This window comes from Crassostrea angulata, chromosome 1 (assembly GCF_025612915.1).
Source record: "Crassostrea angulata isolate pt1a10 chromosome 1, ASM2561291v2, whole genome shotgun sequence".
In the NCBI taxonomy this organism is placed as follows: Eukaryota; Metazoa; Mollusca; class Bivalvia; order Ostreida; family Ostreidae; genus Magallana; species Magallana angulata.
In genome coordinates this window covers 48,509,912-48,532,559 of record NC_069111.1, presented here as the reverse complement: position 1 = coordinate 48,532,559, position 22,648 = coordinate 48,509,912, and the positions used below count along the sequence as shown (strand labels likewise).

The window sequence follows — 22,648 nt, the reverse complement described above, 5'->3', positions numbered from 1 at the left end:
GCAGAGATTTGCCACCTAAGTTAGATACATTTTGATAGTACCAATGTCTAAACTAGTGTGTTAAAACTATTTAATTAGAAGCGGATCATCATGTATGTTCTAAATGTCTCAGCTATCATAAAAATTAATTTATAAATCTCGTGAAGAATTCTAAAACTGCATTCAAACAAACTGCATATAATCATGGAACGCTTGGAATAAAAAAAAGAATTCTACAATATTTTTGATGCTACTTTTTGAATAGTTCAATACAATTACAGACAAGTGGAGTTACTGAAAGTTAATTGTGAGTTTTCTAAAGATATATTTTCTGTGACCATCTTATTTAAGGTATGCGCAATATTAAATTAAAACGCAATCTAAACTGCACACGTACAACACACATACAGCACAATGCTGGAAGACTACATATACGTCCACTTCTCTCGGGAGAATACCTATAGAGTTTTATAATTCGATATAAATGCTTTAAAAAAGGATTAGATGCAGTAAGTGCACTGATATTTTGAGACGGTCCCTCTCTCTCTCTCTCTCTCTCTCTCTCTCTCTCTCTCTCAATATTACCGGGTATTATCGCTGAGAGTATGCGCGCACTTGCATTTAATTTCCGTTACGTAATTTATGGTAATTTTTCTCTGTTTTGTTACGATTTTGTATATTGTATGCGGTTAATCAAGAACCGCGCGAACAGTTAAAGAGCGAGCTACTAAAACCCGACGCACCTAATGACCTGTTTTAGGTAATTACCTTCTACCTGTCTGATGTTCGACATGCTTTTAGAGAGAAGAAGAGATTTTCAGTGTTCTTTTTTTAATTTACTGAAAGTGTTAAGTAGAATAGGCATTTCGGAGGCAACATGAATTATTAATTCTCTCAGAGTTTATTGGAATTTCAAAGTTACCGTGGTCGAAATACCTGACTCGTTATTTGATAAACATCAACAAAATATTTGACATTTTTGTTTTTGTGGTAATCATGGCGGATTTATTTCTTTGTCTTTTTACAACGATGCTTTTAGTGAGGACGAGCGTGGCATCGTCTGCTTATTATGTGGACAATGGAATCGGACAGACGGAAAAAATGCATGAAATGAACTCGAGGGACAAACGTGAACTCCAACATGAAATTCTTACATTACTTGGTCTACACCAAAGACCGAAGCCGAAATCTAGCACCACTAAGGACTCCGCTCCAACGTTCATGCTGAGTTTGTACAATTCTATTACTTCAGATAATGGTGTTGTGAAGGATGACAGCACATTTCACACCAGCCATAATGTTACAGTAGGCGACAGCGTGGTACAACCCATTGAAGGAACAGACATCATCATCAGTTTTGTAAATAAGGGTAAGGATTGGTCTTTTTACCCCCTCACATTCTTAATTGATAATTCCTAAATCTAAACTTCTTGTCTTTTTTTCTCAAAAGTGAAATGTATAATCAGTCTTTATATACAAAAATGATACATGCTAATTAATAAATTAATCATAAAATATAAAAAAAATTTAAAACTGTAAATAAAATTTCTTGTATACCGTATTTGAATTACAAGAGTTTTACCACCAATACAAGTGATTAAATAAGTTACTTATGAAATTTTTAAATTAAAAAAATTAGATAGGTCCCAGATGGAACATACTTTAACAGGTTGAGACCAATCACCCAAATGGAATATAATAACCCGTTTGGGATATAATAGCCCAAATGGGATGAAAATTTTAAGTGCAAAAAATAAAAATTGTTGATTTTGAAATTTTTGATATAAATCCGCATTAATGTGTATCAAATGCAACAACATTTGGTTAAGAAGTTTTTCTATGTGTCTACAGTTTGTAAGATTGATCCCCAAGAAGTTTTGGATATACTGAGGGATCAATCTTCGTAACAGTACGGTTCCAGAAAAAGTTGTTTACCAAAAGTTGTTGCATTTCATCTGTTCTAATGCGGATTTATATAAAAAATTATATTGGTTCCAACCTGTTTAAGGTACATGATTTTTTCATTTCACAAAAAGATCATTGAATGCGAAATGTTACAACAAAAGATGTTAACTCAAGATGACCTCTAACAATTCAATGTCTGATTCACATCAGATTTTTTACAATGTGTCCATTTATAATGTATATACATACAAATTCACTCTAGCTGATAAGCATAGTCAGAAGAGCCAGAGGTTCAATTAGTGGGGAATGGTTGTATTCTGAGCATTGATCTTAGAATATATTCTATGGCCGCAAATTATAGCCCTCTTCATCTCGAGAACATGCCAGACTTTCAAAAACCGGCTATCCAGTTTAAAGAATTAGTTTTGTTGTGTAGATATATAATTAAGTTAATGGCTGGATTGCTGACTTCTGATGGGCCAGACTTAATACAACAACATCCTTTTAATACAAGCTTTTGTCAGGAATCCAAAGTGCAAATTATGCTTCAGGTTCATCAAGACGATCAAAGCGCTTATTATTCCAGAATATTTCCTCTATGTTTTTTTGTTCATGATGCCTCGATGGGAATAAAAATTATAACAAAGGACATAAAAATCTGTGGATAAGATGATAAATATTATTTTGATTTCATTTTGTTTAAAAATGGATTAAGTGCATTTGAAAAAAAAAATCATATCAGTATATGGACGGTGAAGGTTAAATGTATATATATCCATGAATTTTATCAAAAGTATTGAGAGACACAATATATACCGTATTTTCCCGACGACTCGTCGATGCGGACGACTCGTCGAATTGCTCATTTTTAGCCAAAATTTTAACAAAATCCTACGATACGTCGTTTCAGACGACACGTCGAACTTATCGCTTCAAAATGGTGTATAAAACTGCAGTAACATTATCAGTGTATGATGCCACGATGTCCCCGATATTGCTACCAAATATTATTAATGATTAACATTTAAACAATTACTCTTTATACTTATGCATCATATTTTCAAATACCGACAACATCTACAAAGTCGCTTGCATTGTGAAAAATTCCCGATATCGCGTGTTATGCAAAATTAAACTTACTTTGACAGAAATATTTTATTCCCATGCATTAAAATAATCACCCACTCTGACCATCGCCAGTGTATTCGCCATTACGTAACCAGCCACCTGTTGACTCGGCGCGTGGTCAATGTTTGTTTAACAATTTCCGGTGTCAGAGGCATGCACCTGTCTCGTGTCGGACTTCAAAGGGGGACCTCAAGTGCAGAAAGCTTAGCAATTACTATGATTTGATGAAACTTGTTTACTTTGTATCCAGTAATACAGTTACACGCTATTATTTTAAAGAGACACTGTTAGAATAGATCGATCATTTGTACGACTTGATAATGACGATATACGACATACACACGTTTCCTAAATTTTTTATTGAACAATAATCAAAGAATTGGACAATAATTAAATAATGAACTATAATTACTCTTATAACGGTACTCTTTATGTACACAGTGAGTGAAATTGCCGTATAGATGTCAGCCTGAGCAAGATTATTAACACAACCGGGATCAGTCTACTGTATAAACAATAGAGTTGATAATTGCCAATTACGTATTTTAAGATTGATTTTGACCATAAAATATTTCTTATTTATACTTTCCACTAACAACTCTTTACTAATAAAATAATAAAACTTTAAAACATTCCCCGGACCTACTGCAATATTTTTTTCCATCCAGGTTTGGTTTCAATTTTACTGCGCAATATTATCTTCCCACTATAGTGATATATGGAATCATGTGACAATGTGTTTATAAAAACGGAACGGTAAAACTTTTAATTGATTAAAAAATACACCATTGTTCAATAACTATTATCAATATGTATTCTAGTGTTAACAGATGAGTGAAAATGATAATAATTAAAGATGAACATTGAATTCAACAACGTAATTTTCAATAACACAGCCAGGTCAAGATGATTAAAACCAAGATTTTTAAATTTTTTTTTCACAATTTTCTGACCTCAAGCCTTAGACAAGTCGATCAAGACGATAAGTCGAGTGATCTGCTTCAGAGAAAAAAAATACCGACTAATCGTCGGGAAAATACGGTAAATTTTTTTATTTCACAGAGACCTTGCCTGATTCAGACCTCTTTTCATTTCAGTGTATAATTGGTGTTGATTTCATATTTCAATCCAACTATTTGTAGCTAGCATGGCTATCATCACATATATATCGAGAATTGACTCATAGAGACTAATTCGATAGCTACTGAATTTATACAAATATGAACTGGATTTGGACAGTTATCATGCATTTTATAGAAAAGCATGAATTGTTTTAAACTTCTTTATGTGTCTCAGTGTCTGAGTATAATTTTTGTAGCAAAGTTATTTATTCCTAAATGTACAATGTTAATAACAACAGGCAATAATTAGACATTATTTCTTCATATTTACCGGTAATTAAAATCTATTCAAAATTTAAACATTTTGATATCATTGCAACGAATGTATATTCTGTAAGCCAATTAAATAGCCCGCTTAAAAATGTTAGCCTCCCCTCTTTTATTATTTTGTATAAAGTATATGTATACAGTAGTAGTTTTTATTAATAACTAATTTTTTGATTTTATAGATGAATCAATCTAATATAGACCAGCATTCATCTTGTCTCAACAACTGAGGATTGTGGCTCCTCCATTTAAATTATTTTTTAAAATTATCTTTCTATTTGGTCTGGTGCAAAAGAGATGTCCATCTCTGTTACATTATGTTCCAGCTAAACTGTTGGAACAAAAGAGAGAAAATTCTGTCTTTATCATGATAAATATCTGAAAGAGATGAGTTCTGAAATGGATAAAATATTTGAGATTTAGGTTTGAAAACAGAAAATAGAAATACCGGTACATGCATGACCAATGACTGTACAGCATTTCTGATCCTGTTCAAATACCATTTGTTAAATTACATTATGAATATATTGAATACAAGTAACTAAATCTACAGAAGTTGAAATGATTATTCCATTCCAAACTGTCAAATTCATTTCATCTCCATTTTATATATTTCAGGACTCTTCATGCTTTAAAAATAAACATTTTTTAATTCTTAAGAGAAAAGTTTGTACAAAAAGCTTTGTATTCACAGCTAGTAGTGGTATTTTTTTTTACTTTGAATTCTCTTTTTAATTCCTTGTTCTAATTTATAAAAATTTCACACAATTTGATCGTGTCCCTAACAGGTGTCAGCTGCTATTTAGTTCGTTTAAACTTTTATATGCAAGAACATTAATTAAGTGTAATTGACTTTGAAAGTTGGCATAATGAATTTGTCTTTATTATAATTTTACCATGCATGGCCATTCAATATTAAGTTTATTGATGGGGAGATGGTTCAAAGTACTGGTTAATATGTATGTTTGTAATACGTATATTTTGAAGTATTTTTTTAGAATTAGTTTTCACAACCACCAAATTGAAACTTATTGATTTTCTTGAAATTTGTATGTCCTCCGAAGCGTGCGATAATTATGATAAAAATTATTACAATTGTGATTAATTCTTAAATTTGAGTCATTGTGGTCTTACTAATTAAAACGTTTGTGTTAACTGGAGTACCATTGCCTAGAAGATAAATTGAATACCGTACATACTTGAAATGAATTATGTCAGTTCATGGTAGAAAGATTTTGGTCTGTTATTAAATGCCGAAAACCCCCCCCAGTAAAGTTCAAAATATTTGATCTTTGTTTTGATTTTTTTTGTACTTTAAAGCTAAAAAAGTTCCACATCTAAGACATGAAAAGGACAGGACGTTTTTCTTTGACTTTAGTGATGTCACGGCCAAGGAAACTGTGGTCGGAGCAGAGCTGCGGTTATACAAGGAAAAATCCAAGAAATGGAAGAAGAACCATGAATTCCAAATCCAGGTCTTTATGCTTAGGCAGGGAAAAGACCCTGAGTAAGTGGTTTTTCTTTAGGGCTTCTAGATAAGTTATACATGTGCAATGTACTCGTGATGGGCAATTAACGTCAGTAACGGACACATCTAAAACTACACAGCTTTGGTTTTTTTTGGGGGGAGACATTGAAAATGCATTCATGCATGGTTTCTGAATTCCATTTCCTTCTGCGAAGATTTTTCACTGGTTAACTTGATTGTGTGCGAAGGCGGAACATTTATTGATTACCAGGAATGTTACTTTTTAATGACAATCCCATATATTATTGTTCTGTCCATATCTGCCCCCTTATCCTTAAATCTAAATGGATTTTTACACCAGACACTTTGAAATTTATTATTCAGTCTCAACCCAAGGAGATTCATTTCATATTTGGTGACAATTTGGCAGAAAATTTTTCAAAATTTATAACTTTTACTGTATAATTAATGCATTTTAACCTACATTCCATTTGTTACTTTGGAAAGAAGAACCTTTTATTATACATGTATATTTGGTACACACAGTCTATTTTGATTGCAAAAATTTGATATCATACATCTATATTAATACATGTAAATAAAAATATGGTATTTAATTAATGAAAAAAAATTAGCAGCTAAGTATATGGATACAAAGTAGGGGCAGATGGCCATGACAAATACATGGGCCGGATATATATATTGATATTACATGTATCTCATCATGAAATGATTATTTCTATAAATTCATAAAATGTCGGAGGTTTTTTTCTGTTGATGAATTGTCTGTTGAAATAGAATTATTGATATTAGACAAGTTATTCATTCAAGATACCTGTAAAATTTTAAATGCCAAGCTCCAAAAATCAATTTAGGAAGGAGGGGTGTGAAAATGTGTACAGCCATTAATTGTGTCACTGTCTCTGCTTTAACAGCTCTAATGATGGCTAAGTTGGGTAGTTGATTACAGAATTGAACTGATACTTCAGCAGATATCGATAATTTCTGGGTGAGTGGGATCTGTAAATCTGTCTTGAGGGAAGTTACTGACGTTATTGCAAAATCAAACAGCATAAAACAGCATAAAAACAGCATAAAAACAGCATAAAAACAGCGTAGCCTGAAGCTGGAGGGATGATTACTTCCTATGGGGAATTTTCAACTTCATTGTTTTAGCTGTCAAAGAAGATAAAACTGTAAATTTGTACAAAGCAGCCTGGAAACCTACAGCAGATAACTTCATTTGGTATATGTTATGTGCAATGCTACATGCCATCTGTATGCAGTAAATTAATGTACATCATGTATTGTCAAAAGTAGTACCAAGTATAAAGCCCATTGAACTGCAGAAGTATTATTATAAGTCTAAGGTCAAATTAGTAGAAGTATATTCCTCTTCTTTATGCTACCACTGTGATGTTAAAGGGGATTGCAGATATCACTGTTGGGCTGGAGGGGATTGCAGATATCTACTGTGGGGCTAGAGGAGATGTCTAGATATCTACTGTGGTATAAATGGGATTGCAGATATATAGTGGGTGTTAAAGGGGATTGCAGATATCTACTGTGGTATTAAAGGGGATTGCAGATATCTACTGTGGTGTTAAAGGGGATAGCAGATATCTACTGTGGTGTTAAAGGGGATTGCAGATATCTACTGTGGTGTTAAAGGGGATAGCAGATATCTACTGTGTTGCAGATTTCTACTGTGGGGCTGGATGGGACTCCAGATGCATTGTGTTGAAGGGGACAGTATTTATCTATTCTGGGGCTACAGAGGACTGCAGATATCACTGTTGGGCTGAAGGAGATTGCAGATATCTACTGTGTGGTTAGAAGGGACTGCATATATCTATTGTGGGGCTAGAGGGGACTGCAGACATCTACTGTGGTGTTAAAGGACTCTATTATGGTGTACAAGAAGACTTTAAATATCTGCTATCATGTACAGAGAGACTGTAGATATCTGCTATCATGTACAGAGAGACTGTAGATATCTGCTATCATGTACAGAGAGACTAGATATCTGCTATGCTGTACAAGGAGACTGTGAATATCTGCTATGGTGTACAAGGAGATTTTAGATATCTGCTATGTTTTACAAGAACACTGCAGATATCTGCTGTGGTGTTTAATTGTGCTGGAGGTGTCTGGTGCTCCAAGGGGGATTGCCACACCTTCTTTCTCGTTGAAAGGTTCTAGCTTGGGAATAGGGATAAACTATGAACTTAACTGTTTTACTTGTAGTAGTTTACATTAATGTATAAGTTACATGTAACCTGGCATATTTAATCATCTGGTCCCTTTTATTTTTATAGAGACAAGATACTGGATCCCTTATCAAATATCACGGTTAATGCTAATACAGAAGGGTGGATCACCTTTAATATGACACGGGCAGCGGAACTGTGGACCAGACAGCCAGAGGCTAACCTGGGCCTTTTCATCAAAGTCTTGTTTGTCAGTAAAGGTCTGTAAAACAAAGCAATATAGAATCTCAACACATTGGTCAAACATTTTTGACTTGGAATCTATTAATTTGTTATTGTAATGTAAAAAAAAAAAAATTGCCGGAGTTCTATTCATTAGGACTTCACTTTTGTTGTTTTTAATTTTCAAAAGAAAATAAATAATTTCTTATGGTTTGAAAGGAAATTTAACGTTAAATTTAGATCTGTTTTGTGTTGTTTAACAAATTTTAAGATTGAATGGGTTGTATTGTATAGCCTGTGTTACTGTAGTAATTATAACCCTAAGAAATAAAAAAAAAAAAAAAAGAGCAGAAATTTTCTGAAGTACACGAAGAAGAATCATTGTTAATCACAGCTGTGGAATAATTGGTTGTTGAGGAATTGAAAGAATGGAATCATTGATATTCATTGTGCCACAGAGAGCGGAGAGAGAATGTGGCTAAGTTTGTAAATATTATTGAATTACCGGTGTTCTCTGCGTGAACTCTAGTCCTTCTTACTGCTTACAAGATTCCGCCCAGCGATACTGTTTAACCGTCTTCATTAAAACTCCATTGGTTCAATGAAAACAATGGTTAAATTTGCAAGCATTCCTTTAAATCACAATGAATCACTTCAAGAGTGCATTTAAGAAAACGACTAGGTTTTTTTTCTATACAACAGTGAATTTTTTTAAGCGATGAAAGAGAAATTTTTGTACTAACAGTCATGTTAAGATAGCATCATAAGCAGAGGTTATGTTAGATTAATTTCAGATTTCAGAATTACGGCACAAAGTTTTATGAAGTTTTTGAAGGTTCCATATGTGGTATTTGATTTAATTCTATCAAAGAATGATCTTTAGTAGATAGCTGTTGTGTCAGAGTACATGGAACCAGGGTACAGTGCTCTAAACAAGCCAAAGAGACCCCCACCCCAAACTCTTTCCACACAAACACCAAGCTACCCTTTATAGTAGAAAACATTTTTATAGGGGGTTTTGTGATAAATGTCAAAGCTGTATTGGTTAGAAGTACATTTATGTGGACTAAAGCTAGCACTCAATCAATCATTGCAACAAGGTTTAAAAGCTATGATTTTGTGGTCCAATTTGAATGAATAATGCTCATACATTTAATATTTGATAGATTCGTAATCATGGCTGTTACATGATTATTGAATCAGCTTGTAGAACAGAAGTCGATCAAGTTTGTTTTTATGTCTGTTACCTGTCTTTTACCTGTGGTTTGGATATTTTGAAAGATCTCTTCTGAAATTGAATTTCTTTCTCCCTTTGTATCAACTTTTCAGTTATTTCAAGTCAAAAGAAAAATTTACTTAAATTCCAACAATACAAGTCAACGGTATTGTTGTACTATCTTTTCACTGCGGAAAAGTTTCTCAAGTTTGTCTTTGAAGATTTTTACCTGCTAAACGTTGATTTGCACACCTGAGTTTCTCGGCCACCTGTTATTTTGGCTTTGATCCACCTCCCTCCATTAAATCTTGAATTGAACTCAAGATAAAAGAAACTGACTCTGGACTTTAAAAGATCATTCTATAAAACAACTGTCAGGCTTGGGATTTGGTAGTCCATTTAAATTATAGGATCTCTTGAAATATCTCTATTAAAAAGTCTTTATCTTTAGTAGGATATGAACAAGTTATGTAAAACTCTCTAAGTGTTTGCGTTTTTGCATTCTTCAGTGATTACAAGGGGCTTGATTTTATCATTTATAAATGTCAGCATGCATTGCCTTACACGTTAGGTCAGACTGCCATACCTCCATTGTTATAATAGGCATCCGTTAGTTGATATAGAGGTGTATTATAGGTCTTACTCATATACTACCACGATTATAAATAGTCATCAAGAACTGAAGCAAATTTTAACAGGTGGAAATGCCTTCTTTATATTTTCACCACCCAAATGGCGATCACATTGAATAAGATATTTCAGTCAGTTTGATAATTCTTTGTTCTGATTGAAGTGTACTGGCGAAACAGAGAGAGGCTAGGCAGCTTATGTCATGTACAAGTTGTATCTGCAGTTAGAAGATGCAAGGAAATTGGCATCTGCAGATTGTTCTATAAAGCCATTCAGTAAAGAATGCATACAGATCCACCACATGTTAACACGGGGATTGTTGGGGAGGAAATTTAAAAAGAAAATTATTTTTTTTTTTAGTTTTTGTGCACAAATTAAATAAGACTTTTTCAGAACTCATGTTGGTGTTCTCAAAATGAATTTTTATGGTTCTTTAATTCATTATTTAATTTAGTAGAGTGAACATGGATTGCATCTCCTGACAAGTTAAATACATGTTCTACAAATTGAAAAATACTGGTAGTTGCTAATTGATATTTGATATGTTATTTATGAAGATTTACCAACTATGGTATTATCGGGGGATTTTTTCCAATGTAAAACAATTAAATACAGTTTTGTGTGATTAAAATGATTACACGATTATAGGTGGCAATTTTTTGGGGGGGGGGGGGGGGGGCTGTCGGGGGAAAAATGAAAGAATGTCGATCTCCAAGGCAAGTGACCATCCATTAAATGCATTTTTTCTTCCATGTATTATGATTTAAGCAAGAAGATTATCTTATATTATATTGTCCTTATTTTAGCTTTGGTTGCAATAACTACCATTCATTTTATTTGAGTAAAGTTATACTGTTTTTCTAGGGAATGACCATTAGCTTCATTTGTTCAAGAATACCAAAACAGAAATTGATCAAAACATTAACAATGTCTTTGACTTTGTAGGCAGAGAGATTAACCCCAACAAACTTGGGATCGTGAGTTACAGAGGATCAGAAGACAAGAAGCCCTTCATGGTGGGATTTTTCTCCTCACAAGAACTGGTGTACCCCCAGAGAACCCAGACAGCCCTGAGGCGGAGGCGAGAGCTATACTCCTACAGGGAGGAGCAAGAGAAATACACCGACTACAACCTCTCACGTAAGTCACGACTATAACTCTTACGTGAGTCATGACTACAACCTCTCACATAAGTCACGAAATAACTCTTACGTAAGTCACGACTACAACCTCTTGCGCAAGTCAAGATTATAACCTCTCACATCAGTCACGACTACAACCTTTCACGTAAGTTATGACTAAAACCTCTCATGTAGGTCACGACTATAATCTCTCATGTAAGTCACACCTACAACCTCTCACGTAAGTCACGACTATAACTCTTACGTAAGTCACGACTACAACCTCTTGCGTAAGTCACGACTATAACCTCTCACATCAGTCACGACTACAACCTTTCACATAAGTCATGACTACAACCTCTCACGTAAGTCACACCTACAACCTCACACGTAAGTCACGAGTACAACCTCTCATGTAAGTCACAACTATAATCTCTCAATTCACGAATATAACCTCTCACATAAGTCATGACTATAACCTCTCACGTAAATCACGATTACACTGTGCTTATTTAGCTGTCCATCTAACTTGTTAAAACAAGGCCCAAGGTACAGTTCAGCTTGGTTTGTTCAACTCTATTGTTTGAAAGACCCTATGTCCTAATAAACATGGTAAATTAAATTCTTGTGAAGTTATCCTTACTTAATTCGCTACTGAGAGACTTTACACACATATAGGAAATCTTATTATTTGAAATTATTTCAAATGTAACATTTAATCTGTTAAATTGGAAATTTGTCTGTTTTGAATAGACAGGAAAATTCAATTTAAATACAAAAACTTACGAATGTTTGTTTGAAAATCATTCATGTACTTTAAAAAGGTTTCATTACCAATATTTCCTAAGCAGTGGCCAGATGAAAGAAATATCTGGTATGCTTCACATAAAACAAAGAGCCAGAACTAGTTTGTTCAGAATTTAAAGTTCATCCATTACAAAACTGTAGCTTAAAGTTTTAGAAAATGATGACAAAAGGGAAAGATAAATGTCAGGCCCCAAGACATGTACGTTGTTAACACTTACTTTTTATCCTTAATTGCCAATATTTTGTCGCCAGTTAAAAGTATCACTGTTTTTCTTGCTTGAAGGATGATTCCAAAAGTTCAGAACTGCAAAATATCATAAAATGATAACTGTCTTTCTAGTTATTTAATATATAGCTAATCAGTTTATCTAAACATATCATGAACACACAATGTCAAGATCCTCTTACCAATGAAGGGATTTTATAAAATGCTTTTATATGTTATTTCAGAATTGTGCTAGTATTAGATTTAATAAATGATGTGATTTATTTTTTTTCAATAAGTGGATGTACAAAATGTGTTGCATTTTACACTGTGCAGTGAAAACTTAAGTCTGCCACCAAAAGATACCTTTAGTGTATGTACCGGTAAAGCCCTTCTTTAATGTTCCTCTTAAAGTGTCTTGAAATAGATACCATTCCAATTATTAACAAATATTATTTCTGTGTCTTGAATTCAGCATCTCATATGAATGTCAATTGAAATTTATTTAAAATCATTTTTAGGGGTGAGATTGGGGGGGGGGGGGGTGTTCAAATTGGGAAAATTTCAAAGGGGAGGCAATTCTTGTATTGGTCATCACTCTTTTTGTAGCATCTTGTTTTTTGGCCTTAAAATCTGAAAACGAAAAGCTGGATATATCCGTGTTCTAAGGTTTGAGTATCAAAGACGCCAGCTCTGTTTATACAGCGAGTTGTTTACAGATCTTGGGAGATGTTATCATGACTGTCAAGGAGGTCGTGTGTTTGGATGTGTCATCCTCTCTAACAAGCTTATCCCTCACAAACTCTTTATCTCTGTAATCACAGAACTACAGCCTGTCCTTTCTATTGACCAAAGTATCTGTAACCAAATTCCCTCATTCTTATGCCTCAGTTGGTTCTCACAATATCATGAAACACAGAGTAATCATTCCCTGATATGAAAAAATATTTTTTGACTCATCAAAATCAACATGTGTGATATATTTCATATGACAAGGGAAAAAATAACTTATAAATATTTCATGCCTTCAGGTCACAAGCGAGGGGCATCAGGCGGAGGAAGATGGCCGTGTCAACGACGTTCCTTGTATGTCAAATTCCGAGACCTTGGGTGGCAGGTAAACATTTTAAATGGTTTCCTAGAAATAAACAGATCTTTTATATCAAGATATTACACTTCAAAGCTTGATTGATTACCAATGCAAAAATATGCCTCTCACATTAAAGTATCCATTTTCGGAAAATTGGTTACAATTAATGCATATTAATGAACAATTTCTTAACTGCTTTTTTTTTATCAGTTTTCTTTCATGTTTTTAAAGAAAATGTCAAAGACAACACATTATCTGTGTTGACAATGCCTGTCTTATTTAATGATGTGCTATTTTATGATTTTATAAAGATCAACCAGTAAAATTATGCAATAATTCAGAACTTGTATATATTTAGAATTTTCTTTTATCAAAAAAGACATAAATGACAAAAGGGATATTAAAATGATTTATCTTAAGTACATATAATTGGATAAAATCAAGAAATGTAATTATAAGACTCTGAAAAGGTTAAGGTAAAAAATTTATAAGTCTCTCTATTAAAAATTATAATTTTTTCTAATTTACTGAACATTTTTTTCAGAGTTGGATTATTGCCCCTGATGGATACCATGCCTTCTTTTGTGAAGGAGAATGCTCTTTTCCCATTGGAAATCATGTCAATGCTACCAACCATGCCATAGTCCAGACACTGGTCCATATGTACACCCCTTTCAAGGCCCCCAGCCCCGGCTGTGCCCCATCCAAACTAAGTGCCCAGTCGGTACTGTATTTTGATGATGATGGAAATGTTGTGCTGAAGAAATTCCCAAAGATGATTGTTACCTCTTGTGGGTGCCACTGAGAAGCCTGCTAACTAGATATAAACTAGATACACAGCAGGGCACTGTTATATGAACACAATATTTTAACCCCATTCAAAAATTTTAGGGGTACACAAAAAAAAATCACCATTCACTCTTTAGTCCACCTGTCTTTTGCATTATTTGTTTTTCATGGTGCACTGTGCCGTACCATGGAAATAATCTAATGACAAGGCAATATGAAGTTCTGGTTGACCTTGGCCAAATTTTAAGGTTAGGTCGTGGTGGATGTTTGTAAAAGTTTTTGTGTTGTATTTTTTCTATGCTAGTTTATGCTGTGCTAAAAGTTTGCACTTTTTGGTATGTTTTGCCTTTGGTTGACAAATGTTATTAACCAAGGGAAATCAATAATGAAATTATTGGAACTGAGTGAAATTCAGCACATGGATATTGAAGGTTGTATTGATTTATTTTGTTAAAGCCAAAGAATCTCATTTATACATGAACCCTGAATGCCTCATTATAGACACATTTATACATTGCAGCACTAGAGTGCCTTGCTTTTGAGCCAGTTTGGGGGTTTGACTATTGCTGTAAACTTATCCAAAAATTGTGAGTGCCTTGTTGTAAAATGACCACATGTAGAAAATGTAGCCCAAGCCATACTGCTGCAAGCTTTACTAAGGCATATACAGTGTATATACACCAAAAGAGCTGATTTTAACATTGCTTTCAAAAGTTTAAAATACCGTAAGCATTTTTGTTCCTCTAGTGGCAAATAGCTGCAATACACGAGTCTTCCTTTTTCAAATATTCTCTTTTTTACTAATATTTTTAGTGGTAGAGAAAATCTGTAATACAAATACCGGTAGTTATTTTTAAAAAAAAAAATAAAAGTTATACATATGACAGAAACAAAATTTTTTTCCTCTCTAAATTGCAATTTTTTAAAGTTTTGATATTGATAGAAAGAAGAAATATAGGATACTCTATGTGAATAAGATATATGAAATAGTAGTATTTTTAAATAAGTAAAATGTTAGAGTCTGAGGTAATGTATGCTTAGAGATGTCTGAATATTTAGATACTGAAATAGGAAATAAGTATTAAAAGTACTTGTTCTGTAGACAAATACGGCACCACTTAATTTAGTCACAAACTAAAGTTACATGATGTTGTTGCAGAAAAAGCCTATATCATATCATACAAAAATAACTTTATACACTTTTGGGCAAAGAACATTTACCTGGTAATAGTTTGTTCAATGATGGCTGATGTTATCTTCAGTTTGCAATCATCATATTCATCTCTTTATTATTTGGATGAAGACATTGTGTCCCATTTGGACGATATGTACATGTATTTATAAATTATGTAAACATTTAGATTAAGATTGACTCATTTATCATACAAAAAAGTCTCAGAAGTTTTTAAAATTATTTTCCTTTTTTCGAGACAATACAGACTGCTAAGTTCTATTAATTTGGGATCCAATTAATTATAACACTTGGCAAACGAGTTTAAACACCGAGATGACAGTTTGCAGGCTGTTATACCGATGCCATTGTAGTTTTTAAACAAATTGCAAAAAATTATAAGTGACATTTCTCGTCAGAATGATAATGCTACAACTGTCCACCTACCATAAATCACCCCCCCCCCCCCCTCTGTCAGGATAAAATTGATGCGCATAATGTCTCTCGGAATTCTTTGGAAAATAAAGAGCCCCAAAAACAAGAGAGAAAAAGTTGTGTATATTATTTTACTCACCCAGGGCTCATTAAATTTAGCTGAATGGTAAACTCTTTTTATAGGTTTTTTTTATATATAAATTCTCCTGAAATTAAATGGTTTACATAGTTCTTTGATTTACAGAGAGAGTTTTAGTATGGTGTACACATTCTTATGTTTACATTGAATTTCACTTATTAGGGTCTATTTTTGATCCTAAATACATCAGTACATATACTTGTCTATATTGTAGATTTTCCCCCAATGAATTGTGATAGATCTATTGATTTTTTTTTTCTCATATCAGAGATCTGAATTTGTAATGTTTACTGTACAATGTAATTTACACTTAATAGATATATGTATAAATGTTGATCCTGCAATAAAATATTTGTCTGATAAAATTGTTCTCCTTGAAAATAACTATCTTGCTGATCTTGATAACAATGCTTGTGAAAAAAAATTAAATAAGGAATAAAGAATTCGAATCATTCTTTGAGTACATGTATTATGAGGTGATGAAATATGGTCAGACGTGATCAAAACTAATAAAGCCCAAAGGGCTTTATGATAGGACATGATCAAAACTTATAAAGCCCAAAGGGCTTTATGATAGGACATGATCAAAACTAATAAAGCCCAAAGGGCTTTATGATGAATTTCATCACATCAAACCATGTTTGATCACCTTGTAATATTCAAAGAATGATCCTTATTACTCATAAATGTATTTACTTAGTTTTCAGCATTTGTATAATTAAATATTTAAAGTATAAGTCATTGATGAAAAGTGTTGTACTATACATTACAAATCGATTCATAGTTTTATCTTGGACAAAGACACTGGAAAATGTAAAAGTATGTAGGTGTAAAAGATTGTTGTTTTACATGAATGTTTTAACATGAAACGGATATATAAACGGTCTTTTCTTGAATGAGGCACTTTGACAAATATGGATGCACATAGCTCTTGAGATACAAGGGACAAACGAGTGGAGTAATATGGTACATGTACCACACGGTTATCTTCACTCTCAATACCGTATATTCGTTTTTATTCGCGTGTCACAAAATTTGCAAAAATGGGGGGAAATTTTTAATCTGCGTCAGTCAATTCTTGCGATTTTTAAAGTTTCTTATAGAAAATAATACAAGATATAATTTCTGTGTATTCAATATTTTGCAATTTGACAGAGATTGCGAAAAAAGCAAAAATTAGATAATCGCGAAAATTACCAGATATACGGTATCGTGGGGTAAGTGTCTATTCCATACATCTTAAAAACCAGTGGATAGAGAGGTAAATGTTTAAGGAAATGAATCCACACACCCTGGCACATGAATGAACTACTGTTCCTGGAGCAATGTATTTCATGACTTTGAAAGAGGTTTTCTTGCTTATTGTAACCACGTACTTAGTTTAACTGCTGGATGCCAAAGAGAAGATTAATGCATAGTTTTTCAGTCTTTCAAAAAATTCAGCCCCAGGAGTGGGGTTCATGAATTTCACAATTTATGTTCCCCTTTCTTCACAGGTGCTTCTGGTATATACTCAGTTTGGTTTGTATTCAACAAGAAGCTAAAAATATTTAAAGTTTTCTGATACAGGACATCTGACAGACTCAGATGTCTGAAATATAAAATCTACAAACCTTATGAACAACCCTTGGTTACTTCCAAATGAAGTGTAAATGAGGTTCCAAATCAAGGACTTTCAATACAATGTTGTCTTGTTAGGGAGTAAATGCTATTTAAGTTTTTGTACCTACCTATCGAGGTAATCTTGCTTACAAATTGTTTTGATGGTAGATATTGGTATGAATGAACTAAAATTCTAGAAATTCTAATCATTTTCAACAATTTTATTGACATGATTCTCATCATGGCTTGACAACAATCTGTTCATGAACAAGAAATAATCAGTAAACCAGCCTCTACAATAAAGGCCAACTTAAATATGAATGAATACATACACCACTAACAGCAAATCAGATTGGCTTGTGTGCTTTACTTTAATTTTTGTTTTTCAATTTATTGCTTAAAAAACATCTAAAAAATATTTGAAAAAAATAATTTGCTAAATAAAATGCAAAATGAGACAAGAATGAACAAGAAAGCTACATAGTTTTGTTTTTTAAATTATACCCAAAGGGAGATAACTCTGAGAGGAGAAATTCATGACTAAGTTCAAATGTTGAAATAATCATTTCATTCTTTGCACAATCACTGCATTTAAAAGTTTGGCGTCAGCTAAGGATTGGTTTTCATCTGTGAGTTCTTTGTTTGGAAATGTAGTCATCAGTACGAAGCTGGCTGAGGCATACTCGGGACGGGCTCTGTTTACCAGGTCAAGGATACATCTTACAATATAAAATGTCACCAGAGCTCTTGGTCTCCTTACATAAAACTTAATTTTATCAAATTTTGAACACCAATTTACCTGAATTTCATTGTTAAGATGATTCAAAAAAATAATGACCAATGAGTTAAGAATCTTTAAAGTAAGGCCTTGTATGCTTGGTGTAATTTACATGCCCACTGAACATTCTACAGCATTTTTGTGACAAGGTTTGTGACAGTTTTACATTATGTGTACCGGTATGCTAACTAGAAAAAGCTAAAAAATGATACCCCCCACTCAGAAAATATAATAACTCAAGTATTCCTCTATTGGCGAGTAATGGATGCACCATTTTTCTTCTTGTAACATTGAGCATGCCAAAAGACCAAAGCTCATAATCAGGACATATTCATGGGTCACAAGCAATCTCTTAATCAAATTTTAGCTTCTAATCGTTTCCCATTACTAGATACGGCTTAGACAGCAATTATGCATTTTTTTAACAATGACCTTGAACTTGAACAACTGAACCTGGGTCAAATTCATGACACACCCTTAGGTCATACAGAATCTTTATGTGAAGAAGGAACATCCAATGTTTCTCCATAAGAAAGGTATAAACCGCGGACACAAATTATGAAACTTTTTTCCAATGACCTTTAACTTGCTAAGATGACCTTGGGTTAAAATCATTACACAGACTCAGGTCATAAGCAATCTTTGTGTAAAGTTAGAACCTTCAATGAATCTCCATAAAAAAGATTTATAATAGAAAGAAATTTTTTTTTGCACTTTTTCCTTCCAGTGACCTTGAACTTTCTTAAATCACCAAAATCACGACACACCCTCATGTGATAAGCAATCTTTGTGTGAAAAAAGAACTTCCAATATTTTTCCAAAAGAAAGATAGAGACCAGACACCAATTTTTGCTTTTTTCCTTCCAGTGACCTTGAACTTGCTCAAATAACCTTGGGTAAAAATCAAGACACACCCTCAGGTCAATAACAATCTTTTTATGAAGTAAGAACTTCAAATGTTTCTCCATAAGAAAGAGATGAACTGGTCACAACTGCACAGGATTGCGGAGGGTATGATAAGGTAGAATTACAATACTCTTAAAAATAAGCTAACAAATCACTGCACGTTTTAAATTTTTGCTTCATAATATAGACAAAAATATTTTTAAATACTTCAACTTTCTAAAAGGATACATGGTTATGTAATTCCTGACATCGCTGATTTTGTGTGTGTGGTTCAACTTTACCACTAATCTACAAGAACAAAAAAAAGAACAATCAATATTTACAGTATCAAATGACAATCATTATTATATATATATATATATTTTTAATCAATAAATATACATATAAATCACTCACACTTAGCAGCAAGAAAAGGAGATAAATGCACTATAAATAAAAAGACTTAAAAAGTTATTTTTACAATTATTCCTATAAACAAAATTTCATAAAACATAAATTCATTTCCATGAATAGACTATCTAACCTTGACCCGTCCGCTAGTCTGACTTGGAGATTTGTGGTTGGGGCACTGTCATTGACCTTGACCCGTTGTTTAGCTGCATCTTCTGTGTTGCCAGAGGCACTGGAGCCCGAGGAAGGAGATTTTGCTAAAGATGGTGCAGGACTATTACATAAAAAGAAACACATATCACAATAGTAATCACTTAACTGAAAATCTAAATATTTACATGATCATGATTTTAAAAAATTGACCTTAATTTATCTATCTTCTTGTGGGAGAAAAAAAAATTTAAGAAAAGAAATAGAAAATGGGATAATTGTATTTAAGAATCCTACCTTCCTAGCATGTGGCCTTCACCTGTAAAAGGTTTAACAGAGACTTTGGGTTGGACATAATCCTCTGTGCGGTGATCCTCCATATTCAGATTGACCTCCTTTCCTCTGCTGATTAGTTCCTGGGGAACCTCCCTATAGTGGAGGCAAAACATAGTTATCTACATCAAATGTGCAGAAAAAAACCATATCCTGAATAAATACACACAGTAAATAATGCAGTGTTATTGAGGAAAATGTGGACCCACTGACCCCTTTGATACGGCATCCAGGAACTGTTTGTTGGCTGGATCCTGGAAATCCCTTAGTGGCCCATCATCTATACTAAAGCCATTCTTCCATAACTTTAGCACCATATCAACCTTAAAATGAAAAATGAAAAGTTATATTGCTGTTGCATAAAGAAATGAAGAAAATTAATGAATTCCCTTAGTTACAAGACACTCCTCTCACCTGTCTTTTTCCCCCTCCCAGGGGTTTCCCCTGTACAACACTGACTGGGTCGTCTTCTGTCTCCCCAAGTTTGTATCCTGCTCCACCAAAGGCATGCCGACTCGCCCCTTGGGACTGTGATTGGGATCCTTCTCCGACATCTTCTGCTCCATGCCTGAAATTATTTAATAATTGTTATTCTTCAGGTTTCTTCACCATAAACTGATAGGTACATATAAATAAATTGTAGCAATAATAAAAATTTTACCAAAAAAGTTTACAAAAAAATTGTTTTATCTGTGCAAATCCAACCCTAGTATACATATCATAAAATGTGACTAAAATTGTCTTTAAGTACTTTTAACAAGAAAAGAATATCAAAATACCATATAAATGTGATACATTTTGAACTTACTCTCTAGCTGATTTGAAAAGGTTGTCCACAATTTTCTTTCCACTTTCTTTTTTTCTTGGTGGTCCCAACACTTGCTGTCCACTGAAAAAAAGAGTACTTAATAGAGTGAGCACTTTTAGATTTTTATGCAACATGAGAAAGAGAGAAAGGGGGGAAGTGGGAAGGGGGTCTGAGTGGATAGAGCATTGCGATTTTCAAAGTGAATGTTCTTACCTGTGGTCTGAGCCCCCAGCATAGAATATTTGTTCTTACCTGTGTTCTGAGCCCCCAGCAAAGAATGTCTGTTCTTACCTGTGTTCTGAGCCCCCAGCATAGAATGTTTGTTCTTACCTGTGTTCTGAGCCCCCAGCATAGAATGTTTGTTCTTACCTGTGTTCTGAGCCCCCAGCATAGAATGTTTGTTCTTACCTGTGTTCTGAGCCCCCAGCATAGAATGTTTGTTCTTACCTGTGTTCTGAACCTCCATCATAGAATGTTTGTTCTTACCTGTGTTCTGAACCTCCAGCATAAAATGCTTGCCCCTTGTCTTCTGAGTCCGAGTTATCACTGTCGCTTTGTGAAAGAGCAGAAATAGTCCCAAACCTGGTGAAACACAAAAATAGCATAAATGATACAATAAACAAAAAAAAACCCCCAAAAATTCAATAAAATGTATGCATTGGTCACTAAAGGACTAAACACATTTTTTTCAGATTTGTATGCAAGGAAACATGGAACAAGATGCTGTAGAGTATATATATGTATTAATGAACTCCTGTAAATTAAGCAGTTATAAACACATTTTCTTTATCATATTATGATTTGAAAAGAAATAAATTAAGAAAAAGATGCTATAACCTAAACAGATAATGAAACCCAGTCCCAAGTTTATTTGATCAAATCATTCAAATGATTTATTTCACAATGAAAGAGGTGAACATTTTGTTTGTTGATTTCACCTTGATTTTGTGGCTCCTGTTCTCTGGGGAGGAGGTGGCTGTGATTGTGCTACAACATTTTCCTCAGGAGGAGGCTCTACTACTTGGACATCATCATCATCTCCATGCTCATAAAAACTGGCAACTGCAAGCTAAAGAAACCAAAATTAATCTTATGTTTACATAAGACATGACAATCTTTTCATCTCTCTGTAATTTTTTAAAAATAGCATTAGCAATAGCATTAACTGAGTATTAGCATCATTATCTGTACCATATAATATTACATAATTATCTACATCCTGTACATATAAATTTTTAATAATGAGTAGATGGATTGGGAGACATGTCAGGTCAAGCTTTGATCAGTCATTCAGATATAAAAAACGAACTGACGGACAGAACTTTAAATAACCATGTTAAGAATTAAAGTCAGCATAAAATAATGTTTAAATATGAATAATTACCTAAAACAGTGTTTTTAAAGATTTAATTAAACAAGAGAACAGGACGGAACTTTCACTTATTATTGTTGTTGCCAGTTATGGTTATGTAAGCTTTTTTGAACTCACTTATATTTAAAGACAAACCTCTATATTCCATCCAGACGATTCAAGATAAAATTTAGCTCTATCTGCTTCTACGCCGGTTAAGTTCGTAAATTGTTCGATTTTCTCGCGTTGAGAATTGTCTGCCATGATTGAGCAGTTTTCCTTATCTCCTAACACGAAAGAGCGTCCATGGCTTACAATGCTAACCCGATAACGATGTAAAAATTCGAATCATCTTTAAAATACTAAAGTAAACGTTTAGTAGTTGCAATTATTCATTAAAATTTTAACCACAAAAAGACAGAAACAT

The 22,648-nt window shown here is 33.5% G+C and overlaps 2 protein-coding genes across 2 annotated transcripts; one reads left to right on the top strand and one right to left on the bottom strand.

Moving 5' to 3' along the window:
* The first annotated feature begins 692 nt into the window (after window positions 1-692).
* Window positions 693-16,268, top strand: LOC128176711 (bone morphogenetic protein 7-like). The gene is made up of 6 exons (XM_052843227.1): window positions 693-1,348; window positions 5,721-5,907; window positions 8,187-8,338; window positions 11,092-11,286; window positions 13,311-13,396; window positions 13,914-16,268. The coding sequence occupies exons 1-6, from the start codon at window positions 976-978 to the stop codon at window positions 14,172-14,174; spliced, it is 1,254 nt and encodes a 417-aa protein (XP_052699187.1). The 5' UTR covers window positions 693-975; the 3' UTR covers window positions 14,175-16,268.
* A 1,443-nt stretch (window positions 16,269-17,711) lies between these two features.
* Window positions 17,712-22,590, bottom strand: LOC128183682 (NSFL1 cofactor p47-like). The gene is made up of 10 exons (XM_052852800.1): window positions 22,378-22,590; window positions 21,809-21,939; window positions 21,357-21,452; window positions 20,871-20,951; window positions 20,477-20,630; window positions 20,276-20,385; window positions 20,027-20,158; window positions 19,713-19,853; window positions 19,418-19,477; window positions 17,712-18,200 (listed from the first exon to the last, which is right to left on the bottom strand). The coding sequence occupies exons 1-10, from the start codon at window positions 22,483-22,485 to the stop codon at window positions 18,068-18,070; spliced, it is 1,146 nt and encodes a 381-aa protein (XP_052708760.1). The 5' UTR covers window positions 22,486-22,590; the 3' UTR covers window positions 17,712-18,067.
* Window positions 22,591-22,648: the final 58 nt, after the last annotated feature.